The sequence below is a fragment of the Mobula hypostoma genome, chromosome X1, assembly GCF_963921235.1.
Source record: "Mobula hypostoma chromosome X1, sMobHyp1.1, whole genome shotgun sequence".
Lineage (NCBI taxonomy): Eukaryota > Metazoa > Chordata > Chondrichthyes > Myliobatiformes > Myliobatidae > Mobula > Mobula hypostoma.
This window is the reverse complement of record NC_086128.1, coordinates 23,832,112-23,857,031: the sequence shown is the minus strand read 5'-3', so window position 1 is coordinate 23,857,031 and position 24,920 is coordinate 23,832,112. Positions and strand designations below refer to the sequence as shown.

General features: G+C 40.7%; 1 protein-coding gene across 3 annotated transcripts in view; it reads right to left on the bottom strand.

Annotated features, from left to right (window-relative positions):
• LOC134340298 (Golgi reassembly-stacking protein 2-like) overlaps window positions 1-24,920 on the bottom strand; it is a 62,755-nt gene that overhangs the window by 13,526 nt on the left and 24,309 nt on the right. For 2 of the 3 annotated variants that reach the window (XR_010016516.1, XM_063037362.1), the window contains exons 5-8: window positions 21,308-21,438; window positions 18,274-18,385; window positions 13,598-13,718; window positions 4,679-4,765 (exon numbers count right to left, since the gene is read on the bottom strand). Coding sequence is in view for 2 of the 3 variants with exons in the window: in XM_063037362.1 (XP_062893432.1) it covers window positions 4,679-4,765; window positions 13,598-13,718; window positions 18,274-18,385; window positions 21,308-21,438 (451 nt within the window). In the remaining variant the exon portion in view is untranslated. The remainder of the gene's footprint in view (window positions 1-4,678; window positions 4,766-13,597; window positions 13,719-18,273; window positions 18,386-21,307; window positions 21,439-24,920) is intronic. The other variant, XM_063037364.1, reaches the window with a different exon arrangement.

Sequence of the window (24,920 nt, the reverse complement as noted above, 5' to 3'; positions counted from 1 at the left end):
CAGATGGCCTACATCTACACCCAAGGGTTATGAAAGAGGTGGCTGAAAAGAATATAGAGGGATTAGTAATGATCGTTCAAGAATGAATGGATTTTGGCATTGTTCCAGAGAACTAGAAAATTACAAATGCAAACAGGAATTCTGCAGATGCTGGAAATTCAAGCAACACACATAAAAGTTGCTGGTGAACGCAGCAGGCCAGGCAGCATCTCTAGGACGAAGGGTCTCGGCCTGGAACGTCGACTGTACCTCTTCCTAGAGATGCTGCCTGGCCTGCTGCGTTCACCAGCAACTTTGATGTGTGTTGGATCAAATTACAAATGTCACTCCACACAAGAAGAGAGAGAGGCAGAAGAAATAAAACTACAAGCATTAGTCTGACCTCAATGGTTGGTAAGATGTTGGAATTGATTGTTAGGGATGTGATTTTGGGGTTATTGGAGGCACGTGATAAAACAGGCCATAGTCTTCTCTTCCTCCACTATCTTCCTCCGTCTCCGCCGCATCTGCTCTCAGGATGAGGCTTTTCACTCCAGGACGAAGGAGATGTCCTCCTTTTTTAAAGAAAGGGGCTTCCCTTCCTCCACCATCAACTCTGCTCTCAAACGCATCTCCCCTATTTCACGCACATCTGCTCTCACTCCATCCTCCTGCCACCCCACTAGGAATAGGGTTCCCCTGGTCCTCACCTACCACCCCACCAGCCTCCAGGTCCAACATATAATTCTCCGTAACTTCCGCCACCTCCAACGGGACCCCAGCACTAAGCACATCTTTCCCTCCCACCCCCCCCCACTGCTTTCCGCAGGGATCGCTCCCTGCGCAACTCCCTTGTCTATTCATCTCCCCCATCCCTCCCCACCGACCTCCCTCCCAGCACTTATCCTTGTAAGCGGAACAAGTGCTACACATGCCCTTACACTTCCTCCCTCACCACCATTCAGGGTCCCAGACAGTCCTTCCAGGTGAGGCTACACTTCACCTGTGAGTCAGCTGGGGTGATACTGTGTCCGGTGCTCCCGGTATGGCCTTCTACATATTGGCGAGACCCCACGCAGACTGGGAGATCGTTTCGCTGAACACCTATACTCTGTCCGCCAGAGAAAGCAGGATCTCCCCGTGGCCACGCATTTTAATTCCACGTCCCATTCCCATCCTGATATGTCTATCCACAGCCTCCTCTACTGATGAAGCCACACTCAGGTTGGAGGAACAACACCTTATATTCCGTCTGGGTAGCCTCCAACCTGATGGCATGAACATTGACTTCTCTAACTTCCATTAATGCCCTACCTCCCCCTCATACTCCATCCGTTATTGCCCATCCTCTGGGCTTCCCCCCTCCCCCTTTCTTTCTCCCTAGGCCTCCCATCCCATGATCCTCTCATATCCCTTTTGCCAATCAACTGTCCAGCTCTTGGCTCCATCCCTCCCCTTCCTGTCTTCTCCTATCGTTTTGGATCTCCCCCTCTCCAATCTCTTACTAGCTCTTCTTTCAGTTAGTTCTGACGAAGGGTCTCGGCCCGAAACGTCGACTGTACCTCTTCCTATAGATGCTGCCTGGCCTGCTGCATTCACCAGCAACTTTTGTGCGTGTTGCATAGTCGGCATGGTTTACTTAAGAGAAAATCTTGCCTGACAAATCTATTGTAATTCCTTGAAGTAGTAACAAGCAGGATAGACAAAGTAGAATTGATGGATGTTGGGTACTTTGATTTTCAGACCCTTGACAAGATGCCAACGAGGTTGCTTACCAAAAGTCCATGCTATTATGGGAAAGATACTAGCATGGACAAAGCAAGAGGCAAAGAGTGGGACTTAAGGGAGCCGTTTTTGATTGGCTAGTGACTAGTGGTGTTCCATAGGGGTCTGTTTTGGGACTTTTTTTTTTACATTGTATGTCAATGATTTGGATGATGGAATTGATGGCTTTGTTGCCAAGTTTGTGGACAATACGAGATGGGTGGATTGGCAGGTAGTTTTGAGGAAGTAGAGAGGCTGCAGAAGGATTTAGACAGATTAAGAGACTGGGCAAGAAAGTGGTAAATGGAATAGAGTGTCAGGAAATGTATGGTCATGCACTTTGCTAGAAGAAATAAAAGCACAGACTCTTTTCTTAATGGTGAAAAAATTCAAAAATCTGAGGTACAAAGTGACTTGGGAGTCCTCATGCAAGATTTCCTAAAGGTTAATTTGCAGGTTAAGTCTGTGGTGAGGAAGGCAAATGTGATGTTAGCATTCATTTCGAGAGGAATAGAATATAAAAGCAAGGACGCAATGTTGAGGCTTTATAAAGCATTCGTGAAGCCTCATTTGGAGGACTGAGAGCAGTTTTAGGCCCCTTATCAAAGAAAGAATGTGCTGACATTGGAGAGGGTTCAAAGGAGGTTCACAAAAATGATTCCGCGATTGAAAGGCTCATCATATGAGGAGCATCCGATGGCCCAAAGCTATCACTGGAATTCAGAAGAATGTGAGGGAATCTCATTAAAACCTATTGAATGTTGATAGGCCTCGACAGAATAGATTTGGAGAGGATGCTTCCTATGGTGGGTGTGTCTAAGACCAAAGGACATAGGCTCAGAATAGAGGGACATCCATTTAGAACTGAGATGAGGAAATTCTTTAGCCAGAGAGTGGGGAATCCGTGGAATTTGTTGCCACAGACGGCTGTGTGTCAAGTCGTTAGGTATATCCAAGGCAGAGGTTGATAGATTCTTGATTAATCAAGGCATGAAGGGTTACGGGAAGAAGGCAGGAAATTGGGGCTGAGGGTGAGATGGATCACCCATGATGAAATGACAGAGCAGATTCAATGGACTAAGTGAATTGCTCCTACTGTATATCTTATGGTCTTATAGCTAGTCACTCTGTTACCCTTGTGGATGAACAAGGGCCACAAGATAGGAGCATCAAACAGGTTACAGTGGTATTAAATAAAAGGAAATGACTCAGCATGGGAATTCAGTGGGGTGCAGAAAGGCAGAGAAGAGGGGATACTGGCAATTCTTTTGGAATTGTGGTAACAGGAGATTTTTAATAGAAGAATGTTCCATCTATTGAGCCAAAAAGTCCTAAATAGTTTTGATGCGTTCAAGCATCATAGAGCACATTTCAGAATGACAGAAAAATGTTTCAGAATGGAAGCAGCTTGTTAAGTGCAAGGTAACTATATAGCAGAGGTTTCAATCATGTAAAAAGAAATTAGAGAGCAGTAACACTTGGATTAGTAGAGGAGGAAAGACAAAAGCAGGAAAATAAAACAGTTATTGAAAGGTGCCATATACTAACCTGGACAAAGATAAGGGAAATCAAGTCTTGCTAAACACCAGAAATAAAAAGCAGAGCATGTCCGGCTTTAACAACTGTAACAGGAAATTGTTTACAGAGTGGAAGATAAAGGTATCCAGTTACAGTATTATTCAGAGGGCAGAATGGGCAATAAAGAAGAAGGGGGAAGTAAGATCATTGGAGAAAAAGAGGAAATACATGCTGTAAAGAGGACCAATGTTCAGAGATTCAGAATAGGGTCATATTTAAAGATTAAATGTGGTGTTCCAAAGAGTTGATGACTCAGAGGGAAACAGAAGAGGAAATGTGCAGATCAGGAATGTATATAGAAATAACAAAATTATTGTTCAAAAATTTTGGCATACAGCATCGCAGTAGAAGAAATAGCAGCAGTAGGCTTTTTAGCCCTTCAAGCATGCTTTGCTATTCAAAGATCATGACTGATCTACCACTACCAAGTCAATTTCTTGCACTCAAGTCTGTACCCCTTGGTACTGGACTCCTCAAGCAGATCTGCAGCCTATTGACTGCTGCAGTACGGGAGCAAGTGAGGAAAAGGAATGGAATCCTGTTCACAGGATTTTCTCCTCAAACAGAGTGAGCATCCCTACAGGGGCAGTGGGATTGTCAGAGGAGTGAGGAGTCCTAAGCAGCGAGTGATCTCTCTGGGAGTAGTGACCAAGAGAGAAGGTCTGAGGACCACATACAAAACCAGTGCACTAAGCTGAACCAGAGCGGATATTAGAAAGGTGAAATACGAGGTAGAAGAGGTGAAGTGAAAAGAAAGTGGGGATTTTGATTTTTTTAAAAAAAAAGATTATAAAAGAAGATTGTGAAAGGACACTATTTCAAGTTTGACATTAGGATGGATAAACAAGGTCAAAGAGAATAAGTAAACAGAATGAGAATATCCTTTGTTTACCCATACATGGAGCAAACAAAAGTCTTATTAGATATGATGACAGATCAAGCTGATTAAAATTGTGAAGAAATAGAAATGCCATATCCATGTTTGGAAACAGTTAATGTGTGGTATGTTGGTATCATCCACTCTCTCCCTCTATCTGTGAATTTTCCCCTTCCTGTATCTCAACAGGAATAACCCCTTTTAAAAAAAAAATCAACACATACCATTGCAGTGTCAACTTAACAGCATTCTTTGATGCAGCAATATTTTGGTGGTCCACAGGATGATGGAGTACAAAAATGGGAAAACCAAAGACACAAGGCATGCAATTTTATTGATTAACCTCTGTTAAAAGGTATTAAAAAGTAATTCATTGAAATCTGTGTAGATTACACTGTATAATGAATAAAGAACCAGATAGACCAAGCAGCTGAGTGACAAAATCTATTCAAATTGCATAATGTATTTTCATAGGCTTACCTGGCATAGTACTGGAAATAGATGCATTCGCTAATGACACAGTGAAAGGTTCCTTCAAAGGAGGAAACAATGGAACTCCCACAGAACCTGTAAGGAAGACAGTTAGCATTTAAGTTCTGTAGAGGGAAGCATGCCATATTATAACATATTTGATTCAAGTATTACTGATAATTTAAAGGTTTCATTGTGATTTGACATTGAAGCCTTTTCGAAAGCTTTCCACCTGCACTTGATATTGTCTAGATCAGACAGTTAAAACGCAAACTGGTCTCTTCCACTTGACTGGTTTTAATTTTTTTTTAAAAAACAAGGCTAACAAGCAGCAGGTGAGTGGCAAAACAAGACTTCAATGAATACAGCTTCTTACATCAGGATACTAGCATAGGGAGAGCATGTTCAGCCCATAAGAATATTCCTTTGAAAAGCAATCAAGTCAGTCCATTTCCCTTCACTTTTCCCTGTATTCTTGCATGCCTTCTCTTTTAAGAATGTTGCAATTCACTTTTGGGAGATTCCATTTTATCTCTACTCACCACCCTCAAGCAGGACATTTAATTACTAAACCAATCACTATGCAAAAATGTTTTCCATCATGTCACTTCTAGTTCTTCCACCAATTAATTAAACTTGTGCCCTCCGTCACTGTCTTTTCAGCCACAGTTGAGAGTTTATAATTACTATAAACTATTTTATTATTATATTAACCACTATTGGCACCACGGTAGTGTAACAGTTAGTGTGACACTATTATAGCTCGGGGTTTTCCAGCATTTGGAGTTCATTTCCAGCACTGCTCTGTAAGGAGTGTCTGTACATACTCCCCATGCAATGTGTGGGTTTTCCAGGTGCTCCGGTTTCCTCTCACAGTCCAAAACTATACTGGATAGGTTAATTGGTCATTGTAAATTATCCTGTGATTAGGGTAGGGTTAATAGAGTTTGTTGGTGGTTTCCAAATCTGTTTCCAATTTCAAACCTCTCTGTCATACAGTGTTGCAGTAGAAAAATAGCAGTAGGTCATTTGGCCCTTCAAGCCTGCTTTGCTATTCATAAAGATCATGACTGATCTACCACTACAATGTCATTTTCCAGTATTATGCACATGTTCCAAGTCTGTAACCCTTGGCATTGGTCTCCTTAGCCAGAGTAAATATTCTCCCTGCATCCAGCCTTTCAAGCTGTGTAATAACTTTGTACATTTCAGTGATATCACCTCTCATTCTCCTACACTGGAGAATACGGGTTTAATTTACTGCAAAACCTATAGGTGAATTAATGAAGTGGTAAACCAGAAAGCTAGACTAACAATCCAAAAACACCAATTCAAATTTAGCTCAGCAGCTAGAGAATTTAGCTAATTAAGTATTTAAAGGAAAGCAGTTGTATCCCTAATGATGATCATGAAACCATGAGATTACTGTGAGATCAGAGTCATGAACGTTCGCCAGATAAGATTTGCATATTTTATCTGATCGCATCTGCACGTGATTCCAAACTCAGTAACCAGAACTGCCATCTGAAATAGCTTAGCAGGCACTGGTCAACTGTAAGGAACAGCAATAAATGACACCTTTATCAATGATGTCCAGATGTCATGAAGAAATAGCTTTAAAAATGTCCTCTGCCCATACAGATAGGAAGCTAGTCGTGGCTGAGGTATTATTACCTGTTCTGTTCTTCACTGAAATCAAAGCAAATAAAAATAACACAAACACGAGGAAATCTGCAGATGCTGGAATTTCAAGCAACACACATAAAAGTTGCTGGTGAACGCAGCAGGCCAGGCAGCATCTCTAGGAAGAGGTACAGTCAACGTTTTGGGCCAAGACCCTTCATCAGGACTACGTCAAATAAAAATAATTTCTCTGTAAGCACAGAGCCTCTCTGATGCAACAGTGAATAGGGAGAGACGCGCTGCTATTTGGAAAGATCCCGTGGCAAGGAAGCATAGCATTACTGTGACCTTCACCTCTATGGAGAGAAGTTTAAGACCCAAGACTACAAATACTTTGCTCAGAGGTCTCCAGGAGGGATGTAATGGCTGAAGACTCTCTGGGACTCGGCTCTTCCAAGATCACTGAAGCACCCAATGAATGAGCAGCTGAATGTTAGGTTAAGCATTCTGTTGGTTGTTGCATATTAGGTTGTATCTGAAGGGCCTTTGGTATTTTGTATTTTTTTTAAATTACCCAATCCAGCTCCTGATGTCAGCAGAGAGCTCTTTAAATACTGAAAAAAAACAGCATCAAACTAGTGTTATGTACTCCTAGTTCTACAAAGTTGCAGTGCGGAGCTTCAGTCACAGGAATGCCTCAAGAGCTTTATTGTCAATACAATACCAAATCAGACCACAATCAAACTTCTATTTGCCAGTATAATTTAAAAGATAAAATGCAATTCAAGTCCAATAGTCCTTTGTGTTAAATGATGCTTTCTAAATATCACCAAGTAACTTCCCATTCCTGTCAAGATAAATGTCACCAGCAGCAAAAACAGTCAATAACAGCAGTGGAGATCCTGGTGTCCGTGAGTTTGAAAGGATCTAACTTATTAAACTGTTGCTTTGTTGTGTTCACAAAAGAACCATTGTGGCATGCAACAAGCAAAACCAAGAGTTGAATAATGTGGTTGAGCAATTGACTTCAGTACATCTGATAGCCCCAGGATTAGCAAAGGGCAACATTGTCCTATCAGTGCCAACTGGAAGAGAAACAACTCAAGGTAGAATTGATCTGTGACTAATGGGAACGTTAATGCTATTGCAATTCAAAGATTAGATTCTACTTTGGATTTTATTTATTTAGAGATACAGCACAGAACAGCCCCCTCTTGTCCAACAGACTGCACCGCCCAGCAACCCACCTATTTAACTTGAGGCTAATCACAGTACAATTTACAATGACTGATCAACTGGTACATCATTGGAATGTGGAAGGAAATTGGAGCACCTGGAGGAAACTCAAACATTCACAGCGAGCAACGTACAATCTCCCTATAGACAGTGTTGGAACTTCAGACTCTTGACGCCCCAAGCTGCAGTAGATGCTAACTCCTACACTACATGGCACCCAACAATTTAGGACTCCCAGACTGTTAAACCACTCCTATATTTAATTACTTTAGTTGGTCTCAATGAACATATCCATTATGTCATAATGCCCCAAGTAAAAAGGAATTCAACACTAAGTGGGTACAGGACAGGTTAGCTGGTGAGATTTTCAATGCAGCTTTACAAGAAATAGCATAAATACAACAATATCGCTAAAGTAAGGGAACTAAACCACACTAGATTGATAGCACTTTGACCCAAATCTTACAAGCTGCAGTGAAATTTGACGCATTCTGTGTGGTTTTGTAAAAGGCACAGAGCTGATTTTGTGTATGCATGTTTTTTTTTGTCTAAAATTGAGAATTTCCTAAGGCTCAGGAGTTTGAGCAAGATGTTGATAATGCAAGTAAGGAAGCATGTGGATTAGAGAAAGCAAAGACAGGTTAAGTACTTGCATAAATTAAAGATCCTGGGGAAAGACAGAAGAAAAAAGTTCACGAAGAACAAAAGGAACAAATTTCTTAATTAGTGCCTCAAGAAGGGAGATAGGCAGAAGAAAAATTATAGGCCAGTTAGTCTGACCTCTGAGTGGGAAGATGTTGGAGCTGATCATTAAAGATATGGTCTCAGGGTACTTGGGAGTATGATAGGCCATAGACAGCATAGTTTCCTCAAAGGAAAATCTTGCCTGACAAATCTGTTGGAATTTTTTGAATAAATAAGCAGCAGGATAGACAAAGGAGAATTAGTTGATATTGTGTACTTGGATTTTCAGAAGGCCTTTGGTAAGGTGGCACTCATGAGGCTACCTAACAGGCTACGAACTCATGGTAGTAAAGGAAAGATTCTAGCATGGATAAAGTATTGGCTGAGTGGCAGGGGGCAAAGAGTGGGAATAAAGGGAGTCTTTTCTGGTTGGCTTTTGATGACTAGTGGCGTCCCACTGGGGTCTGTGTTGGGACAGATATAGGTCAATAATTTGGATGATGGTATTGATGGCTTTATGGCAAAGTTTGCAGATGATATGAAGATAGGTGGAGGGGCAGGTAGTTTTGAGGAAGTAGAGTGTCTGCAGAAGGACTTAGACTGATAGAAGAATGGGCAAAGAAGTGGCAGATAGAATACAGTGTCAGGAAGTGTATGGTCACTTCCTGTTCAAGATTCCCTAAAATGTTAATTTGCAGGTTGATTCTGTGGTGAAGGCGGCAAATGCGATGTTAGCATTCACTTCAAGAGGACTAGAATACAAAAGCAAGGATGCAATTCGAGACTTTATAAAGCACAGGTGAGGCCTCACTTGGAGTATTGTGAGCAATTTTGTGCCCCTCAACTTAGAAAGGATGTGCTGAATCTGGAGAGTGTTCAAAGGAGGTTCACGAAAATGATTCCAGCTTGTAATATGAAGAGCATTTGATGGCTCTGGGCCTGTATTCACTGGAATTCAGAAGAATGAGGGGTGATCTCATTAAAAGCTATCAAATGGTGAAAGGCTTTGATAGAGTGGATGTTTCCAATGGTAGGAGAGTCCAAGACCACAGAACACAGCCTCAAAAGAGTGGTGTCCTTTTAGAATGGAGAGGATGAGGAGGAATTTCTTTAACCAGAGAGTGGTGAATCTGTGGAATTCTTTGCTGCAGGCAGCTGTGGAGGCCAAGTCTTTATGTATATTTAAGACAGAGGTCAATAGATTCTTGATTGGTCAGGGTCAGGGGAGGAGGCAGAAGATTGGGGTTGTGAGGAAAAATGGATCAGCCATGATGAAACGGCAGAGTGACTCGATGGTCCAAATGGCCTAGTTCTGCTCCAATACCTTGTGGTATCAGAAAAGCTGGATAACTAAAATTTTCCAAATCATTTGGAAAAACACTAATGATGTCAATCGTACGAATAATGAAAAAGAAAAATGTAACAACATAATCAGAGCTTGGAAAACTGAAAAATTAAGATAGCACTTATAGATAAAATTGGCTGCGATAGACAAAAGTAGCATTACATCCTGGATAGATCTGTAGAACAGATAGATCTGCAGATCAGATAGATCTGCAAATTGTAGGGATTTAATCTAAATGCCATTTTAAAGTCATCCATCATACCTACAATGTAAAATGAAAAGTAAATTGCTGTCTACATTTATAATGGAGACTGGTATGTTGTTTCACATCATAGTAACACTTCTGTGATTCAGCTGTTGAGGGAAAATTGAATTGCAGCCTGAAAGTTAATATATGCAGTCTTTAGTACAAATTTATTGACAAAATGTAATCTAACTAATTAGTTGGGTGTTTATGCAGTTGCAAGTGTGCAATGGGAAAGAAATATGAGCTACCAAGCAGCTACTGTACATTGACAGTTGAACAAAAATATGCACAAAGTTGGAATCTGATCCGAGTCAAAGAATGCAAATAAGTGGATGGCTGCAGATGAAGCTCAAAAGTAGTGAGATGGGTGCTGTTGACAAGATCAGAGACAAGAACCTAAATTATGAGTGAATAAACTTATCCTCACAGGTGATGGTTGCAACAAAAAAAAGTTCAGCCACTTAAATGCATAAGGATTGAAGATTGAGGACTGTAGATAAATAACCTGGAGGAAGTAGGGCAACGTAATGACAAATCATAGGAACTAGTGCTGATAGCTTTAACAGATAGGAGAATTCTGAGAGACATCACAGATCAGAATCAAGTTGAAAATCACTGGCATATGTTGTGAAATTTGTTGTTCAGGTTAGATTAGATAGACACATTAAGAGCAAAAGTGTAACTAGGGCAAGTACAGGGTCAATATGCTTATCTACGTGCGGAGACATACCAGATGGGTGAGACCTTAATGAATATGACCACAAGACGTAGGAGCGGAATTAGGCCATTCAGCTCATCAAGTCTGCTTCGCCATTTCATCATAGCAGATATATTGTCTCTCAACCTCATTTTCCTGTCTTCTCTCTGTGATCTTTGACACCTTTACTAATCAAGAACCTTTCAGCTTCCGCTTTAAATATCCCAATGGCTTTGCCTTCACAGCCATCTGTGGCAATGAATTCCACAGATTCACTATCCTCTGGCTAAAGAAATTCCTCCTCATCACTGTTCTAAAGGGGCACCCTACTATTCTGAGGCTCTGCCCTCTGGTCCTAGTCTCTCACTGTTGAACATCCCCCTCCTCCATCCAAGCCTTTCAACATTCAATAGGTTTCAATGAGATCCTTCCTCATTCTTCTAAACTCCAGTGAATACAGGCCCAGAGCCATCAAACACCAATCATATGTTAACCTTTCATTCCCAGGATCATTCTTGTGAACATCCTCTGGCCCTCACCAATGCAAGTCCAGTATTTAAAGCCCATCCCCAATTGCTCAAGGAAGTGGTGGTAATCTGCTTTTCTGAAGCACTGTAGTCTGCGAGACAAAGGTACTCCCACAATGCTGACAGGATTCAGACCATGCAAAATCTTAGAAAATTGTTCTCAACCAAAGAAGGGGAAAGAAAATAACTTGACCAGGTGAAGCAATATGCAATGAAACAAAATACCAAGTTTAAAAAAAAATACACACACATACACTGTATATACCAAGTGTCTTAATTCACTGTTGAAAGTTTCAAACTGTAATTGACAAATACAGTATTTAGCCATGAGACAGCATTGATGGTCATGAGGCAAACTTGCACTGTAAGGTACATCCATAGTAAAAACAAAAAAGGTACTTTTTCAGAACAAGTACATTATAGATCCTTTCCCAGGTTAGGACATGATTTTGTTCCTGAGAATTCAAACCCAAGCAATTTGCAAGTTGAAAATGCAGCTGACTGGCAATATAATTAAATAAAAACATAGGCCAACAAGATTAATGTGTAGCTCAACCAGAAGTTGCCACAAACTGAGTTCCCACAAGCTGCCTATAGTGCCACAGTAGCTGGAAAACCCAACACGGTGGTCTCTTGAATGCTTGTATGTACAGGCTGTACATACATTGACGTTTGTAACTTGGGAGTTTATTACCTTTCTGAATTATTACCTATAGCTTTATTATCCTCTTGCTGGAAGGCTGCAATACCTGAACAATCCACAAGACAGCATGGGATTTGTTGATGAATAGAAGATTTAAATGTAAAATAACATAACTGGAAGGACAAAAGTCATAGGTCTAGTTGACACATACTAGAACCTAAAGAGAAAGAGGTTTAAATAAAAACTGCCTACGAGTGCCAGATGGAGTGGACCAGCCTTCACTTAATAGGGGTAAAAAGTACAAGGCAAAAAACAAAACTACTGTCAGATACAGCCACGCTCTGTGTTTAAATCCCAGCAAGCAGTGCTAAAATTTGCTCAGTACAGAATCACTTGCAAAATCAAAACAAAATGTATGTGCACACAAGACCTATGATAGCTAAACATCCAAAGCACATCACTAGAAAGAAAAACACGAGGAGGTCTGCAGTGCAGCAAGTTAGAACTAATACAGCAACACCACATAATTTCTACTGTTCATGGAGCATTGCAGCATCAACTTCCAAGTATTAACAGTTGTCTCCTCTGCTCCCACGTTCAGAGCCCTCAGTCTCCTCCACGCCCAATCCAGTTCTGTCAACTGTTCGGCTACTAAAGGTGCTTTTTCTCGTGGCATCTAGTTCCTTGGCCCTTCTTCAGTTTGTCAGATTTGAATGGCAGACAAATCTTCCAAGCACCTCAACCAACTGGCATAGCCAGCACCTGGGAAACAACTGGACAATTCCACTAACCCTGCCAGATTTCCCCAAGCCAATATTGACCAGTGCTGCTTTTGGAGATTTGCAATTAATTTACTGATTCAAGCAGATCCATTGCAATTGAATTGGATAGCAGAAGAGCTTGCATTTAGAGCTTGAAAACTGCACAATCTGCAAGGAAGTGAATGATTGAATCCAACCTGCTGAGCGTTTTTAGCCACAAAGACTGGGCATCATGACACAGGAAAGACACTGGATTAGAAAGGGTACAGTACAGATGCACTACAATTAAAAGGTTAAATTAAGATATAATGCTCAGATTATGCTTGTATTCTCTTGAATAGAGAGAATGAAAGGGTGATCTAACCCAGCAATTTTAAGATTGATTGGGGGTACAGAGCAAGCGGGGGGGGGGGGTATAACCTTAAAATTAAGGCTGGGCTGATCAAGGGTGATGTCAGGAAGCATCTTTCCACACAGGTGTAGAAATCTTGGAACTTGCTCCCCCAAAAAGCAACCTCAGCAAGGGAACAATTTCAAATGGGAACTGAAGGATTATTTTTGGGTAGTAAGGGTTACATAACCAAAGCAGGTTAATGGAGTTGATACAGAGCAGTCATCAAAAGTCAAATGCCAGAACAGGCTTAAGAATCTGAATAACTTATTTTTGTTCCAACAGTCATCCTTAATTGTCTGAGTGGTGGTTAGCTGCCTTCTTGAACCATTATCATTGTGTCATGAAGCTGGTACCACAGTGCTCTCAAGGTGAAAGTTCCAGGATTTTGACTCAATTAGGATGCGTTTCCAAAAGTCAGGATGGTGAGAAGCTTGGTGGGTACATTTTCATGCACTTATTCTTTTGGTTGATGGAAGTTCTGTGTCTGAGAGCCAATTTTCAAAGTGCCTTGGCAGTTGCTTCAGGCTAGAACTTACTGCAGCTACAGTGGACTGATTAAGAAACTGAAAAGATTATAGGAATATGCAGGAGTGGAGTAAGATCTTCCCACATTATTGGCAGTGCTTGTACCCATGATAAGAGTACTGCCGAAATCTCCCTGTTATTTAAAACAGATGATTTCAACAGCACAGGGTGCAAGAGCTGGCACTCCAGAAATCATGTTGAGAAGTACTTGATGTAATTGCACCATTAAAGTATTTCTACCAGTACCTGGTGAGAATGTGCCTGGGACTGAAGTAGATGCTGTTTTCAGCCTGAGATCACTCAGCTCCTTTGGTAGACCTGAGGGCATGTTATTCATTGCAGGAGCACTTGGAGCTGAAAGAGGAACCTACAAAGAAAAGAAACTTTAGAACTTAACCCTAAATGTGTCATCACCAACACGGCACACGAGAGGAAGAACAAGTACGCACATTTTGCTCCGGGCAGAATGGCTTCCAACGCTCACATGTATTCCCTGGGATTTTTTGGTGTCTTAAATAATAATCAATTAATACTCAACTTCTGTGGATTTCACACACAACATCAGACTACATAAAAAACTAACACTGAATAGGAGCAGCTATAAAAACCACAATATCATATTTAGACAGCATAAATCATGGAAGACCTGGCTCTGCTTAAAACTTGCTGCCATAATCAACACCGTGGTCCTAATTCACTGCAGAACTGTTACTTGCCCACTGTGCAGAGCATTCTATTTTGCGCTTTGGCACCAATTTGAGCGCAGGTTACTTAATAAAATGCACAATCATACAATGGTACAGTACTAGTAAAGTTCATCTGGCCCACCAAGTCTGTCCCAGATTTTTTGAGAGCAATCCAATTGGTTCCATGCTGCTCTTCATATTCCATCAATTCATGTTGCTCATTTTGCTGCTGGTTCTTTGCCAATGACCTTGGACCTATCCCCTGGCATTATCATCCTTCAACCACTGAAACTAAAGTGAAGCTATCCAAACCATGAGTAATTTTCAGTATCTCAAATCTCCTTAGTGTGTTCTGAAGAACAGCAGCTTCACCAAGTTCTCTAGGTACCCACTGTTCTTCATTCCAGAAAAGATTTAACAGTTTAAATATTTTCTGTACCCTCTTCAAAGCTTTCACACTGTTCCAAAAGCATGCTGCCACATATCGGACACTCTGGACTAAATATTCCTGGCCAAGGTTGGCAGTTCCAGAGGGAATGACCCATATTTAGCTATTCCCATGGAAATCATGGACTTCTGTGGAGATGTTTTCAGTCCAGGACTTGAAAAGTCAGATGCCACCACAGAACTCAATGCAGCAGTCAGTCACAATGATTGTCCCCAGTTTTGCTACATACAGAGCAAATTGTCTGACTAGGTCCAGCAAAATCTGTTCCAATATTTTACCCCAGATCAAGCTGCATATTTTATATAGGCTGAGAATAACTTTTATAAAGATCATTAAAGTTATTCAGATTGCGTTGATAACTACTTTGTTAGCCTACCCTACAATCCTTAAGATTATGTACACAAACATCCTTCTTTAAAATTGTACCATTTTGTGAGGTCATTTTTCATCTTGTCAAAACATAATGCTTTCTACTTTGAAATTCAGATTTACCCTGCCAACCCATTCCACCAGCTCGTTGGATATCCTTTTGAAGACCATTATCTTCCTTACAGTTTACTACATTTTCCAAGTTTCATGTTATCTTCAAATTTAAAAATTGGCAGTAATCAAGCATAACAAACAGCACACCACAAAATGATGGAGGAACTCAGCAGTCCAGGCAGCATCTGTGGAAAAAAAAAGTATAGTCGACGTTGCGAGCCAAGACCCTTCATCAGGACTGGAGGAGAAAAAAAAATGTCCATCAACTCCTACTGTTCACCTACCCATTCGAGGCAACTTAGCAGCTGACTATGAACCCGCACGGCTCAGGATGTGGAAGGAATCTGGTACACCTGAAGAAAAACATGCAACAGCTCAGGTATGACCCAGGTCACTGGAACTGCCAGACAGCAGCTCCACGTTTATCCTTCACCCCTTTTTGGGGCAGCATTTTCTCCAGGGCCCCCCCTCCACCAAACATTAGCACTCAACCCTTCAATTGGTTTGGAAGATTCTGATGGTAATATACATCCTTACTTGCTACAGACTTACTTTGCCACTCAGGTTCCAACAGCCTTCTGTATGTTCTCTATTTTCCATATCTTATCCAAAAAAAAAATCTCATTTATCATAGCTTTGGCAAATACCCAAATTCAGTACTTATTTAGCACCTCAGCTAAGCTCCACTAAAAGTTCTCCATTTCATAATTTATCTCTATTGGCATTTCAATAAAAGATCTTTGAACTTTCATTAATATTAATACCTCAACAGATAGGCAATTGCTTCTCATTTCCTTTCTTAGACCTTCACTGTATGTTCTCTGACATAAGACCATAAGACAAAGGAGCAGAAGTAGGCCATTCGGCCCATTGAGTCTGCTCCGCCATTTTATCATGAGCTGATCCATTTTATCCTATTTAGTCCCACTGCCCCACCTTCTCACCATAACCTTTGATGCCCTGGCTACTCAGATACCTATCAATCTCTGCCTTAAATACACCCAATGACTTGGCCTCCACTGCTGCCCGTGGCAACAAATTCCATAGATTCACCATCCTCTGACTAAAAATTTTTTTTCGCATTTCTGTTCTGAAAGGGTGCCCTTCAATCCTTAAGTCATGCCCTCTCGTACTAGACTCCCCCATCATGGGAAACAACTTTGCCACATCCACTCTGTCCATGCCTTTTAACATTCGAAATGTTTCTATGAGGTCTCCCCTCATTCTTCTAAACTCCAAGGAATACAGTCCAACAGCGGACGAACGTTCCTCATATGTTAACCCTCTCATTCCCGGGATCATTCTAGTGAATCTTCTCTGTACCCTCTCCAACGTCAGCACATCCTTTCTTAAATAAGGAGACCAAAACTGCCCACAGTACTCCAAGTGAGGTCTCACCAGCGCCTTATAGAGCCTCAACATCACATCCCTGCTCCTATACTATTCCTCTAGAAATGAATGGCAACATTGCATTTGCCTTCTTCACTACCGACTCAACCTGGAGGTTAACTTTAAGGGAATCCTGTACAAGGACTCCCAAGTCCCGTTGCACCTCAGAACTTTGAATTCTTTCTCCATTTAAATAATAGTCTGCTCGTCTATTTTTTCTGCCAAAGTGCATAACCATACACTTTCCAACATTGTACTTCATTTGCCACTTCTCTGCCCATTCTTCCAATCTATCCAAGTCTCTCTGCAGACTCTCCGTTTCCTCAGCACTACCGGCCCCTCCATCTATCTTCGTATCGTCAGCAAACAACCACAAAGCCATCTATTCCATAATCCGAATCGTTGTTGTACAATGTAAAAAGAAGCGGCCCCAACACTGATCCCTGTGGAACACCACTGGTAACCAGCAGCCAACCAGAATAGGATCCCTTTATTCCCACTCTCTGTTTCCTGCCAATCAGCCAACGCTCTATCCACGTATGTAACTTCCCTATAATTCCACGGGCTCTTATCTTGTTAAGCAGCCTCATGTGTGGCACCTTGTCAAAGGCCTTCTGAAAATCCAAATATACAACATCCACTGCATCTCCCTTGTCTAGCCTACTGGTAATTTCCTCAAAAAATTGTAATAGGTTTGTCAGGCAGGATTTTCCTTTAAGGAATCCATGCTGAGTTCTGCCTATCTTGTCATATGCCTCCAGGTACATATGGCAAGCTTCCCCTTTACAAGCAATAGGAATACCTTCCTGTACCATCAGAGAAAGTCAATAGATAAACAGGAGCCTTGCAAGCTGTATGCTACTAAGGAATTATTAGTGTTTCAGTCCTGATGCAGGCTTTTGACCTGAAACTTCAACAATTCCTTTTCTCCCCTACGAATGCTGCTCGACCCACTGTTCCTTCAGCAGATTGTTTGTTACAGACTGCCAACTTTCAACTGTCTAGGATCAACAAATGAAGAGTGGGTCACTTCAAGTTTTAAAGTACCCTAGCTATATGCATGACGGAGCAACCTGTGACCAATTTCAGGATACACCATCCCTCAAATGTTGTAAAACAATCAAGTATATACTACAAAACTAGCCGAGACTTTCTGAAACCGATTTAAATAATACCAATTACTCACAGTACCAAATCTGACCATGATTTCAAGAACTATTCAGGGCAGGGAAAAAATGTAGAATGTGCCTTTCATGCACAATTCTCAAATACCACTTTCAATGTGTGGTTGCTGTTGGGTCAACTGCACACAAGCACCAATCTGATACTGGCCTGGTTACACAATAATAAAAAGTTAGATTTAGTAATGTTGGCTGATTCTCCCCTTCCACAGTCGTATTACGTTGTATTTCTCTACATCCAGCAACACCTTCCACTGCTCCACACAATCCACTCATTTCCTAGTACTTGGCATTTCCCCTATTAAAAAAGTTTCACATACAATGAATTGCAGTAATGTGCACAGTTGGTTACAACAGTGAATGTGACAGCTCTTTTGCGCATAGTAAAATCCCACAAGCTGCAGATGGACAAGTGACTGATGGAACTGTCTGGGTAGCAGTGGTTGAAGGAAGAGTCAAACCTAAATGCTTTTCTTTGAATGATATGCATTTTAAATATTCCCTGGAATCAACAGACCAAAAAAAGACAAGCTGCACTGGTTTAAATCCTCTGTCAAATGTAAATCATATTGCTAGATTAGAGCAAAACTCATGTGAGGAATTGTTCCAAAATGCTAAACTGAAAAAAAACAATCACACAAAGGTACCAACCCAGGTTTATGCTTGCTTGTAGCTGGAGAGATTATACATTAAATAAACACAACACCTCTGTCACTAAAGTTTTCTAGTACTTACCATGGGACTCACAGGCAAGCTAGTTCGGAGAACTGGAGTTACCTTCCGCTCTATTAGCTGCTTACGGATTGGTATCCGGTGCAGGTATCCATAGCCAATTCCACAGCCCAAGCTGGGGGGGGGGGGGGCCAGAGAGAAAAAAAAAGGTACAAACAATTAAACCACGCGCCTCAGGCTTTACACTCTGCATCAATTTCAAGTAGCCGAGTTATCCTTTCTAAAAAGTATAGGCAGTCCCTGGAGTTACACAAGGGTCCTGTTCCTGAGAACTGCATGTAAACTGAACTTTCCACAAATCAGCAATGAACAATTACAATGGTTTTGATTAACATGCACATTTGTCTTCTCCACTGTGTTTACAATGGTACAGAATTAGTATGCCCCACATCAATGGCCTTAAAGTATCAAATATCATTACATTGTTTGATAGAAGCATTTTACAAGTGGTCAGTTTCCAAAGCAAATCTTAGGCAGTCTCTCAGTGAACTGGCAGCTGTGTTCTTAAAGATGATGTATCTGTTTGGTTACTGGAGGGGTGGTTGGTGGGGGAGAGAGAAGAAGGGAATTACATCATCTCCCATACTATTCCTCAGGGGTCAGTATTGGGACCATTACTTTTCACATTGTTTGTCAATGATTTGGATAATGTAATTGATGGCTTTGTGGCAAAGTTTGCAGATGATATGAAGGTAGGTAGTGCTGAGGAATCAATGTGATTGCAGAAGGGCTTGGACAAATTGGAAGAATGGGCAAAAAGTGGCAGATGGAATACAGGGTTGGGAAATGTATGATAATGCATTTTGGTAAAAGGAACAATAGTGCAGATTATCATCTAAATGATGAAAAAATTCAAACATCAGAGGTGCAAAGGGACTTAGGCGTCCTCATGCAAGACTCCCAGAAGGTTAATTTACAGGTCAAGTCTGTGGTAAAGGCGGCCAATGCATGTTGGCATTTATTTCAAGGGGAATAGAATATAAAAACAAGGAGATAATGCTGAGCCTTTATAAGACACTAGTCAGGCCACACTTTGAGTATTGTCAACAGTTTTGGGTCTCATATTTCAGAAAGGATGTGTTGTCATTGGAGAGAGTCCAGAGGAGGTTCATGAGGATGATTCTGGGAATGAAGGAGTTAACATACAAGGAGTGTTTGGCAGCTTTGGGCCTGTACTCACTGTAATTTAGAAGAATGTGTGGGGGTCTCACATCAGGTGGATGTGGAGAAGATGCTTCCTCTGGTGGATGTATCCAGAACTAGAGGGCACAGCCTCAAAACTTTGAGATGACCTTTTACAATGGAGGTAAGGAAGAATTTTTTTTAAGCTGGAGAGCAGTGAATTTGTGAATTGCTCTGCCACAGACCACGGTGGAGGCCAAATCTGTGGGTATATTTAAAGCAGAAGTTGATAGTTTTGTGATTGGTCAGGACATCAAAGGATATGGCAAGATTCAGATGTATGGGGTTGAGTGGGATCCGGGATCAGCCATGATGGAATAGCAGAGCAAACTACATGGGCTGAATGGCCTAATTCTGCTCCTATATCTTATTCCATATAGCAATTCAAGTCCTGAAGATGTTTACATTTCTGTAACGAACTTTCCCATCTTGAAAAATTCTTTTAAAATTTATGGGAGAATTTGCGTAGTTATATGTCTGCAAGTCAGCTCTTCCGCAGCATGGGGATCCCCTGTACAGGAGACACAAGAGACTGCAGATGCTGGAATATGAAGCAATGAACAAGACTGTGGAAAAACTCAGCAGGTCAGGCAGAATCTGGGGGGAGATCTGGGGGTGGGGGGGGGAGAAGAGAAGAGAAGAAAAAGGGTGTTGGACAGTTGATATTTTGGGTCAAGATCCTTAATCTGGGCCTCATGTTCCCCCAGCTTTGAACCTCTTGCAGAGGCCATACACTCAATAAAGGATATTCATCTTGGGCTCATCAAACTGAGAGACTTCAGTCCCAAGCAAAAAGGTATTGAAAACACATCCTTTTACATCTAAGCTCGTGGTTGGGATCAGACAATGGGTAACTTTGTGTTTATTTTGCTAATGCCCAGACCTGTTTTTTTGTTTCAAAACAATTGAAAAACTACTTCCAACACTGTAGACAGTCCAGCTCAGAATTGATCAATATACAACATGTGCTTCACTATGTCACAGGTTTGCACTGACCAATACAAATAGCTGTAAGCTACTCCTAAAGCTGGTTTGGTTGTGCACATAGGCCACTGATTACCAGCATGTGGTTCTAGGACAGCCACAGGTAATGTCAACCTAAACATGACTAATTCACTAAGGGCAGGACCTATGAAAATCCAATTATATTTCAATATGAAAAAACCCTCATTATAAAACAAGGTGCTGTACTGGTCATGTTGCAGGTTGATGGGTATAATTGTAGATCAGCACATGGATGATTTAAAACAGAATTACTGAGGGTCCTAATTGCATCAAATTGTAGTAAGCTTCCAAGCATTTTATGAGGTAAGTTAATGGCCAGTACATTTCATGGTTACTCATCTTTTGGAACCACTTGGACACTTCTCAAGTGTTGAATTTTCCCCAAGGTTGTGCCCTACCTCCCCCCCCACCCCCATAACACCCAGATGGAACCAAGGTATCATCTTGATTACCAAAGACATCATTTCAGTGGGACAATAGGATCATGGGGTGGTGAAGAAGCTGCAATGCTTAATCATGCCAGATTTAGTAGACCTAGAATATTTACATCCACTAAGCATGTTTCATCACACAATTTGGCTTCAGCACATTTTTTGTTTAAGAAACAAAAAATATTAACTGGCAAAGACAAAAATTACATGAAATTTTGAAAATCATATAATTCAATATTATAGAGGTCCACATAACCTACTTAGTAAAGCTGATGAATTAATACCAACAGACTTCATACCCTATTTAACATTATAACTGATCACCATACTATAAGACAGACATTCTAAATTTGAACACAAACCACTCTGACAAATTGTACAGGAGGCTTAACAAAAAGGTAAATCTGACCACACCATACCTGCCCTCTCCACCCCATGCACTGTTTGGTGTGATAATCACCTCCCTACAGTTATCTGTGTCATTGTTGTACACGTAGATCTTTAGTGGCTTTCCATTGTGAGATTCAATCAAAGAGAACAAATCTTCAGACTGAAAGAACAAAATACAGCATTAGTACTCTGATTTGTTCCTCTTCCCCAATCTAGTCACCAACAGTTAAGACACAAAAAAAATACTTGTTTCTTTCCCACACCACCCCGCCTCACTTTTTGCAAAGAATACAAAGCAACTTATTTCATGCTCAAAACAAAAGGATTTCAACAATCAGGTATAGTGAGCCTACTTGGGGTCACACAGGTTTGTGCACAGTTAAATCACCAGAGGAACAAACAAATCACAGCTTCCCCACATGAGAATTAACAGCCATGATTCCACTTAACCTGGCAAAATAAATGCAATTGCGGCAAACTAAGGAAGAAAGAAATAGACACTATGTAACTACACTAATCACCTCCAGTTTGCGACTTCCCTCCCTGCTGTGTGGTCATAATACATGTGAAAATTAAAGCTACATACAACACAAGGTTGCAATGATGTGCATTTAAATATCAGTCATTGAGATAGCAATACAAGATGCACATCTTACCGAACTTTTAATTTTAATTCTGTTCTTCAATAATTGTCATATCAGCCAACATATACATCTACAAAACCATTAAGCAGCATTGGTTAATGCTACTGTAGCTTCAGATATTGAACAATAATTGAGATACTCCATGATCCTTAGAGTTCTCAGTAGGTGTACTGAGTAACTGCCTTGCAAATCTGTTTCCATGACTTAAATGCTTTTTCTGACAATCTTAACAAGAAATGCATGGTTATATTTCAGTATGTGAAATGCAGTTAAAAAAAGCATTGGGAAACAGAATGTAGTGCTGCAGGAACCTCAAGCTTAAATATGTTCAACAGGTTTGAGGTTCTTGCAGCCTGTGTGAATGAAAGTGGTGACTGCTGGGATAATGAGCAAAATGATCACAGCACTGTGGAGCAGGAAGCCATTCAAATTGAGGGAGTGAAGAAGATAATATCAGTAATAAGGAATAGTACTGTTAGGTGGAGAACCAGTGACATAGAAAGGATAAATAAAGTGGTTCTCCTGAGGAAAATATAAAGATAGCAGAACTAGAAAAATGATAAATCACTGGATTACTACATGAGCCACGTACAAATTAGCACAAGGCAAATCTAGTAGTAAGTGGCATGAGACTGGCATGAGAAGTGAGTTTCAGTTCACACGGCTGGCACCAGTAGTGGGGAAAGAGGAAACTGTTCTGTCAAGACAGGCTTCTCTTGAATCAGGCTAGGACTTGTGGCTTGACAAGTTGAATAACTAGGCCTGTAGATGATGGATGAGAGAGGACAGGGTGGGGTGGGTTCAGGACAAATGCAGAAAAGGTTATAGACAAAACTGTTTATTTGAACATAAACAATATTTGTGACAAGGTAGGTGAATTAATGCCACACATAAAAACCAATAAATAGGCCCAAATTAATTACTGCTAGAGAGATGAGGCTGCAAGATGATTTAGATTAGGAATTAAATACATCATACTTTGCTTTTAGAGGAGAAAGGATAAATGGAAAATGCATAAAGCCATGATATTAACGAATGGGATAACTCTACTGCTTTTAAGGATCTTAGCTCAGAAAAATCAAATAGTAGTTGGTTTTGGTAGAGCTAAGAAACTGTGAGGGGCAGGGGACTCTGGTGGGAGTTGTACACAGGACCCCAAACAGCAGTGGGACCGTAGAGTTGGGTACAAATCAGGAAATTAGAGGGGCATGTTACTTTAATCCTGTATATGTGTGTGTGTATGTGTGTGTATGTATATATAAAAAATATACACACACACACACGGAAAAAAAAAAATCAGACTGGCAGCAATAATGTGGAAAACATTCCTGGAAAGTCAGAATCCTAAAAAAAAAATCAACATTTTGCAGAAGAGTGGAAGAGGCTGCATCAAGATGTAGTATTGCATCATATGAAGGAACTTAATGGATATTTAGGCCTCAGTGATCATTACATAAAACAATTGAAAGTGTTTACTCAAATCACAAACCAGCATATAAAGCAACTATGAAGGCATGAGGTGAAAATTAGATACAAGAAATCTAGAACTGACATTCAAGTTAATCACTCCAAAAACAAATAAAAAGCAAAGAGATCTATGAGGAAAGTTAAATATAACATTATGAGCTTTTCCCTTTTGATATAATGATGCCAAAACAGCAGTAAACTTGCAAAAGCTTCAGAATCCAAAGGAAGCAAGACTTTGATTAGGAAAGGGAAATCAGAACACAAGGGCAGACCAGCAAGAAGTACAAAACAAACTGCAGGAGCTGCGATAGATATACCAAAAGGTAAAGATTAACATGCTTTCCCCAACAGGATGAGACAGAAGAAACTATTTTCAGGGTGAGGGACGAAGAAATGGAAAGTGATAGAAAATATACAGAAAATCAGTCAGAAATAGTGGAGGATTACACATCTACAGTAAATGAGCACAAAAGAAATTAGCATCAATGAGAAAAAAATGGTAATAGTGAAAGTAATGGATTAGTCAAAATGAAAAACAATAAATCCCCAAAACGCGAGAGCAACTACCTTCAAAACCTTAGGATGCAGGTTGTGGAGATGGTGGATGCATTGACTATCATCTTGCAGAATTTCATACTCCTGGTCCATTTTTAATAAAATATTGCTGTCTTGGCTATATCAGATCAAAGGAAAGTGCTCATGATGTCATCTTTAACTCTTCTTGATAATTACAGATAGATGGTTTTCCTCAGACAAGAAAGGACAGAAGGAAAACAAACCATAGACTAGTTAGCCTGACATCAATAGTGTCATAGAGCTATATAGCAGAGAAAACAGGGCCTGTGGCCTACAAGGAGAATGCAGAAATGCTTTAGGGTGGATATAGGCAGGCTAAACTAATGAGCAAGGATATGACTAAAAACATAATATAGAAAAAAGTCAAATCATACTTTTGGTCAAAAAGTAATAGAAAAGTAAGAGATTGAGAGGTACTGGTGCTCAGAGGAACCCGGATGTCCTCGCACACAGATCACTGAAAGTTATCGTGCTGCTACAGCAAGCAATTAGGAAGGCAGAAGGTATGTTGGTATTCCAAATCACAAACAGGAGAAAATCTGCAGATGCTGGAAATCCAAACTCACACACTCACACTCAGCTGGAGGATCTCAGCAGGCCAGGCAGCATCTCTGGAAAAGAGTAGTCAACTCGGCCCGTAATAGCAACTGTACTCTTTTCCATAGATGCTGCCTGGTCTGCTGAGTTCCTCCTGCATTTTGTATGTGTTGCTTTGAGAAGGTATGGTGGGCCTTATTGCAAAATGACCCAAATAAAAGACTACACAAGTTTTACTCAAACTACATTAGACCTTGGTGGGACTACATCTGGAATATTATGGATGAACCTAATTTTACCTCCTAAGGATATATTTGTGAAAAAGCACAAAGTTAACTAAATTGCCTCCCGAGATGGCATGTTCATCATATAAACATATTTGTTGCGTTCAAAAGAATAAGAAGCTATCTCAATGAAA